At 39.1% G+C, this 7,405-nt stretch overlaps 1 protein-coding gene across 3 annotated transcripts; it reads left to right on the top strand.

Moving 5' to 3' along the window:
* Positions 1 to 2,455: 2,455 nt before the first annotated feature.
* LOC116042330 (RNA-binding protein 4B-like) lies at positions 2,456 to 6,498 on the top strand. 3 transcript variants are annotated; one of them, XM_031288483.2, is made up of 4 exons: positions 2,456 to 2,585; positions 3,345 to 3,763; positions 3,865 to 4,517; positions 4,900 to 6,498. In XM_031288483.2, exons 2-3 carry the CDS (start codon positions 3,355 to 3,357, stop codon positions 4,494 to 4,496), a joined length of 1,041 nt encoding a protein of 346 aa, XP_031144343.1. In that variant the 5' UTR covers positions 2,456 to 2,585; positions 3,345 to 3,354; the 3' UTR covers positions 4,497 to 4,517; positions 4,900 to 6,498. The 3 variants fall into 3 exon arrangements, with proteins under 3 accessions (XP_031144343.1, XP_035849995.1, XP_031144345.1); XM_035994102.1 differs by having other exon boundaries at positions 2,487 to 2,584; positions 3,339 to 3,763; XM_031288485.2 differs by having other exon boundaries at positions 2,506 to 2,596.
* The last annotated feature ends 907 nt before the right edge of the window (positions 6,499 to 7,405 follow it).

Below are 7,405 nucleotides of genomic sequence, written 5' to 3'. Positions count from 1 at the left end.
TGTGATGGCGAGACAGTCAGCAGAGGTAATAATTACATGTTTCCGTCAAATTTTGCAAAGTAAAAACAAAATGATTCCAAGAGGAAAGTCTTATTGGAATTCACATTTGGAAGCTATAAAATGGAAACAAAAACATGGCTTTTTTTTTTTACCTCATATATTTTGTATTTCTAACAAAGTAAAAGATATTCATTTCAAAATTGTACACAAAATCTATCCAGTAAATTCTGTATTATATCTCAGTATATGGATGTTGATAGCTCCTGTTCTTTTTGTGGACGCACTGATGGAACTTGTATCCATCTTTTCTTTCAATGTGGTGCTACTTTATAGAAATTTTGGTCAGATTTAAATGGTTTCACTTTCCATCCCCGGGTCATTCATACTTTTACTTTAAAGGATGTAATATGTTATTTTGACAATAGGAAGGATACATCTCTAATGTATGTGGTTCACTTTTTTATTTTATTTTACTAGTGACATTTTTCATCCATAACCAAAAAATCCTTAGGTTCTCAACTATCATTCCCTCTTTTTTTAAGGGGAATTTAAGTCACTTCTTAAATCACTTCATTTGATAAATAATAATAAAAAATCAATACATTTATAGACTGTTATAAGAATGTATTTGGTGAGCTTCCTTAACGCTATCGGTTATTGTATCTTTTATTTAATATTGATGTGAAATTAAGTTACACATTTACAGTGTGGTTGTGTATCCTGTTATAATTGTATATTTTTACAATATAATTTTGTTTTTCATCCCTAATTTACTTACTTTTCTACATTACTTATTATTTATTTATTATCTGATTAGGAATCAGAGACTTTTTGTGTGTTTTTCTGTTTATATAGGTTCTTTAAGTGTATGTATATTTCATGTGATGTGTATTTTGTTTGTTTTTGCTCTCAGACATTATTGTGTATTGTATGTAACCTGTGTGGCTTTTATTGTAATTGATAATTGAATTGATGAAAAAAAATATCCATAGGTATTTATTTATTTCACTAAAATGACATAGCATAGCACAATCATTTAAACTGATACACAGAGAGCAAAACCTCTTCTCAAGTCTCCAAAAAGTCCAAACACATGTTCTGCTTTACACACATTTTGCATTTCAAAATGGCACTTTTTAAATGCACTGGACACCGTTCTCTGCATAAGACACAACAGTCTGACATAAAGTCACATGTTTGCCATTTCAAAACACTGCCATTCAAAATGACTTTACATGAGCTAATTGGCCAACATACTGTAGCCTATGTGCCACCTGGCCAAACACCTCAATGGTTACAGTAATTGTTACCACTTCAGGAAGTAAGCACTATGATGCCTCTTTGTTTTCTATATCTATATTTTTTCTGCACATTTTTTTCTGAAATTTTTTGTGAGCATATTTTTGTTCAGTCCAATGTAAATATATCTGCTGTGCATATGTTGCTTGCACTGACTTGTTTGGTGAAAAAAAAAATAAAAAATGACAGCATGTGTGTGTATCTGCAAATATTTCTGTGCATGTGAACAATCTGGTAGAATTTTCTACAATTTGAACTTTTTTAGTATTATGGCAAAGCATACTAAAGATGAGAGTGCTTTTCATTATGCCCAACAGTGGTTGGTTAGACAAAAAAAATCTGGTCATATGAATGAAGTGTGTGCCATTTGGTGCAAAAGTTTGATTTTGATAATGCTATATGTTGGTTGCAGTGCTGTATTTTGCAGTTTGGGTGTGTGGTTTTGTGAATTTTGTGTTGATAAAGCCAGCCTATAGTTTGCAAAATTGTGTTTTAGCAATTGGAAAAAACTGTAATGTGACTGGCCTGAGCGGGACGGAGGAAGTAGCGTGCCTGTGCCTGACAACAATACATAATGTTTGTAGGAAGAAACCTGCCTTCTGCATGAGCTGTAGGTCTATAACTTGTAAATAAATACGTATATGTGGGCATAAAACCGTAGAAAACAAAATTAAAAAGCGGATACGGTAAACGTTAACCCTTGTGTCGTTTTCCCGTCCACCATGCACGTTTTTCTGGTCAAAATTTAAAATTAAAACGTTTATTTTTCTGTCGCTTTTTTCCAAGTTTGTTGATTTTTTTCTGTGCTTGGTTTTTGACGTTTTTTGTTGCTGTTTTTCTTTCCACTTTTTGAACATTTTTTCCGACATTTTCGTCATTTTTTTCAACGTTCTTTTATCAATTATTTTCTTAAAATACTATAAAATTAAATAAAACACCCAAATCAAATAATAGTAGTGAACGGATCATTTATTTTACTTGTGAAAAGCGTTGCAGAGAGCCATCCTTTTTTTTTTTTTTTTTGACAGTTTGATTAAAGTAAAACCCAAATTTCTAATGTAGAAACTTTTTGAAAATGACATTATCCGTGTAAGAACGATGGCCTGTAGCCTCCTGGACAGTGGGGGGCGGTGTGGCTGTGATCCGGGGGGGGGGGAACCCCGACGATAGACAGAAGAAGAGAAGGCAGGCAAAAAGCAAACGGAAGTCGGCATCCCCCATTCGGCTAAAGAACAGCTCTCGAGAAGGATTTGAATTCTTTGTAAGGGCCGCCCTGTAAAAAAAAGGTAACAAAAATGTACACGCTTGTGTCTAGATATTTACAATTCATCAGCATTTAATACTCATGGAATATGTACTAACGTTTGACTATTTGTTAGCCAGCTCGCCGCTTTACGTTTTTAGTAAAATGGACAGCGCTGCTTTGTGTAATAGCGTGGCCGAAGCTAACCGTAGCTAACAGCTAGCTAGCACTAGCAAACTTGCAAAACCAAGACCAGGAATTGTTTAAATTTAGGTAATAATCCGCAGCGCGTTATAGCAATAAAAACATAGAAACGTTTTAATATTGAAATAAGTAACGTGGTGTCAAAAAATGATTAAATTAAGGCTAGGTAACGCTAACTAGCTAGTTGACTCGCTGCGTTCTTTAAACTGACGTCAGCCATTTTGCAATGCACAGGCCCATTTAATTCACAATTGAGCCCAGATAATACCATAGAAAATGATTTAGGCATAGTTATTTTTTATAGTATAACACCAAATGATTAAGAATTAACAATGTTGGGCACCTGGATAGCTCTTTTGGTAGAGCGGGCGCCCATATATAGAGGTTTACTCCTCGACGCAGCAGGCCCGGGTTCGACTCCGACCTGCGGCCCTTTGCTGCAGGTCATCCCCCCTCTCTCTCCCCTTTCATTTCTTCAGCTGTCCTGTCGAATAAAGGCCTAAAAATGTCCCCAAATTTTTTTTTTATTTTAATTAGGTTTTTTTGGTCTCATCTTATGTCATATGCATTCCCTTTTCTCTCATTTACTCTGAAACAGATCTTTAACAATGGTGAAGATTTTTGTGGGGAATCTGCCCCGAGAAGCAGACCAGGAGGAAATCAAGGCACTCTTTACGGAGTACGGCACTGTCACAGAATGTGCCATCATCAAGAACTACGCCTTTGTCCACATGGATGACCGCAAGGACGCCACCAAAGCCATTAAGAATCTGCACCTCTACAAGCTTCACGGCACACCAATCAACGTGGAGGCCAGCCACGGGAAGAACCAGGGCGCAGTCAAACTGCATGTGGCTAATGTAGAAAAGGGAGCCGATGACGAGCTCCGTGCTCTTTTTGAAGAGTATGGCTCGGTCACAGAGTGTGCAGTTGTAAAGAATTTTGCTTTTGTACACATGTCTAACTCTGAAGAGGCCATGGATGCCATCAAGGGACTGGACAATTCTGAATTTCAAGGTAAGGGCTATTATGTAGTAAAGATGTAGTTGTGACATGTTTTATTAGTTACACCAAATTATTTAATTTGTTCCCCCCCCCCTTGTGTTTTTTGTGTTTAGGCAAACGCATCCATGTTCAGATTTCTAAGAGCCGTCCCAGACATGACGAACGGGATGACTACCCCCCTCCTCCCCCAGACAGGGGTGGCTATTGGCCCCCTCGTTACCCAGGAGAGAGGCACGACCTCCCCCCCCCACCCAGCTACATGAGAGGCCGCCTCAGCCATTTACCCCCAGGTTACCCTGCTCCTCCGCTGCCACCCCCTCCCCCCAGACGATCCGTTTACCCTGAACGACCCTATGAGGGTGAAAGGGAGAGATACGGCGTGGTAGATTACTATGAGAAGTACAGAGCCCGTCCTTATGGCATGGCCTATGAGGACCAACGTGCTGGCGCCCCTCCTCCTCCCCCTCCCCCCTCAGCCGTCGTCCGAGACCGCCTTATGACCTCGTCGCTTGACCCATATGAGCGTCGTCCCCTCCCACCTCCTCCGTCCTCGTACTATGCCCGAGATCGCAGTCCCCTCCGGAGAGCGCCTAGCGCGCCTATGCCCCCTGCCAGTAATGGCTACTCCTACGAGCGCTCTCGACTCTCCCCGGTTTCCCGGGTCCCGGCATACGGAGTTCCACGCGCCAGGGACCCCTACGCAGAACGGCTGCCTCCGCCACCGCCTGCACGCTACGCTTATTAAGCAAGGCCCTGGCATGTGAAGGTGAGAATAGGTCTGAGGTAGACTGGTGTTCATATCTTTTATCTGAAATTCGTCCCTTTTTTAATGGCAGAGGCAGCTTGTGACTTATCCTGTACGCCACACATCTTGTGGGGGAAAACAAGGTTTGCGTGCGTACAAAGTGCCATTCAACAAGTTGTAAATTTGTTGGTAATGTACGCCTGTGCACAAACTTGGATTTCAGCTAATATTAGCTTTCAGTGTGTGGAGTAATGCGACCAACAAGACTGTTCGGTCTGGGATCTCTGTTACTGAAGAACCACTCGAGATGCAGAACTCCACGTGTACACAATTAAGATGGAACAACGTGCTTTGTGTCAACAGTTGCAGACAGTTCATTTTGTGTCATTTGCTCTTTTTTCAGGATCGTCGTCCGACTGCGTCGCCGCTCGCCGCCTCCTGATGCACGTGACACTATCCTCTTCCTGTCTGTGGCTGAGCGCGTTACGTTCACCTGCGACGCTCACAGGAGGAACTGAATTGCCGACGTCCTCGTCTGTTTTTGTTTTTATTTTGGGAAAGCTTTTACTCGTTTCCCCCCCCCCCCCCCTGATTGTTTTAGTTTGTCATTGTGCTGTAGTGTATATATATATTTTTTTTTTTTTTATGCTTGACGTCTGAATTAGGCGGTTTTTTATTTGTACTTTTACGTTGAACAAAATTAGTATTCTGATGTTGTGTGTGACCTTAGAAAGCTGAATAATTTCAGTAGTCTCTAGGCGATACTTGTGACTGTAGATTTAACTGAACTGAATCATGTTTAGTGTTAAATCTAATCTGCACGTTGGTTCCATCATGTTACGCATTCCCATCGCAAACCAAACCTCAATGTGGCGGTGCTGTGGAAAGTTAAACTGCTAAGACGTAGGGGTTTGACAAATGTAGAAAGCAACTGTTAATAGGACAGTCACCGCAAAGCGTTCACATGTACCTGTCCATTGTCGAACTTGTTTTTAATAAACGGATTTGTGCAGTAATGTTGTTCACATGTGCCCAAAATCATGCCCCGCGCTAAAACACCATCTGTGTCACCACTTAACTTTAATCGGAAACTGCCTAAATCTTCGAAAAAAAATAAGCATGTCCCATATTGAATGATTATCCGTTTTAGTTAATGGAGAAGTCACGTGTAATAAACTAGTTCAAATCGTCACGCTGATTAAATAACTCTGGTCTTAATTCATCAGCGTACCTTTTTTAGCTTGTCCCCTTCAGTGCCAAAATTTGGAACATGTTCACATTTGAGCATAAGTGAAGAAGAGTGTAACACTCCAAGCCATACTCCCACCAGCTGAGCTCATAGGTGAGACTAGTTTACCTTGAATCTGGGGGGAGATGACATCAAAGGCTGCTGGAGACCTTCAGAGTCAACAGGTAAGTCAAGGGCTTTAAGGACTACTGAAGTAGAAAGTACTGCTCACATTGAACTTCTAGGTAAATGTTGCTAGTTTACTATTAACTACAGAGGTTTGTAGTAGCCCTGGAGTGTTAGCTAGCCAACTGTTTTTCACTCATTGAAATCCATTCAGCTGTAAATCTGCTCTTTGCCTCGGTAAGTTTGCTGTGAAATAAGCAATGTGTATATAGTTGACAGGTTAGGCAATGCCAGCAAATTGAATTTGGACTACGGTAATCCAGCAGGGTTTGATGACCGTAGTTGAAATCTGGAAAAAAAAATTGTTTTTTGTAATTGGAAATGAAGAGAAGCTTCCAGGATACCTAGCTTTGTTCAAACTGAAGCGAGAATTAAGAATTTGACTGAATGGATTAGTAAAATCCACACTAGGTCTTGTAGACATACCTTTTTAAACCCATATAACACATGAAGTCAATTAACGCATACAATGAAATTAAAACAAACTGATTTTACACAATTTTGATGGACCTGAGACATTTACAGTACTTTGCATTGTATTGCTGTTTTGAAAGCTGACCTGCATGAATAAAATATTTCCAACTGTAACATGGAGTCCCTGTTCACTTATGTACTGCTATTGAAAGTATGTAGATGTAAAAATCGACACAGCATAGTATCACAATATTTTTCATGGCAATACTGTATGGATACACAGACTCCAAAGATCTATTGTGTGTTGGTCAGTTTGTCTGCTTGACAATCCCATTTCGCAGCAATGAAATTGAAGTGAGATGAACAAACAAATGTATCTTTTTAGATAAAAACAGATGTTGACAGTTTCCTTTTGGGGACATCATTTGAAATTGGGAAAAATTTGAAGTTGGGGGGAAAAACGGTAAATAGCAAAATATTATTATATTGTGGGGCCTCTGGTGATTACCACCCCTAACAAATAGTGTATTATTTTAATGTTTTATGTATGACTTCAGTTAGTCACTCTGAAACAGATTTACAAGATGTCACTGAACTGTCAATATTAGTACAGTTGTATCGGAGTTTTAGTGCACAAACCAGAACAATACTTTTTCTGATACCTTGTTTTCTGCTTCTGACTTCTCATAAAAAAATCTATATTTTTTATGTAAATATATTCACATCCTAAAATATTACATATTGAGCCCTTCAGATTTTTGTTCTCCATTTTTATGTTTTAAGTTTCATTCTTCTTAATCTACAGACACTGTAGATGTGATCACGACACACTTACCTTCTTTTTAACAGTACCGTATACGACTCCACAAGCTGAATTACATGAAGTTTATAAAGTGCAGATGTGAAGTTGTACGATATGTGTGGTCCAGGTCAATCGATAGTTTATTGAAGTATAGTTTAGCCGCAAACAAATATTTGCTATGTAAATATATAGTGAAGAAATTGTGTCCTGAGCAGAGAACAAAGCCTCATAATTATTTATATATATGTATACAATTTTATATACTTGATAATGAATTTA

This window comes from Sander lucioperca, chromosome 17, assembly GCF_008315115.2.
Source record: "Sander lucioperca isolate FBNREF2018 chromosome 17, SLUC_FBN_1.2, whole genome shotgun sequence".
Classification (NCBI taxonomy): domain Eukaryota; kingdom Metazoa; phylum Chordata; class Actinopteri; order Perciformes; family Percidae; genus Sander; species Sander lucioperca.
The sequence above is the reverse complement of the archived record's forward strand: the minus strand, read 5'-3'. Positions and strand labels throughout refer to the sequence as shown.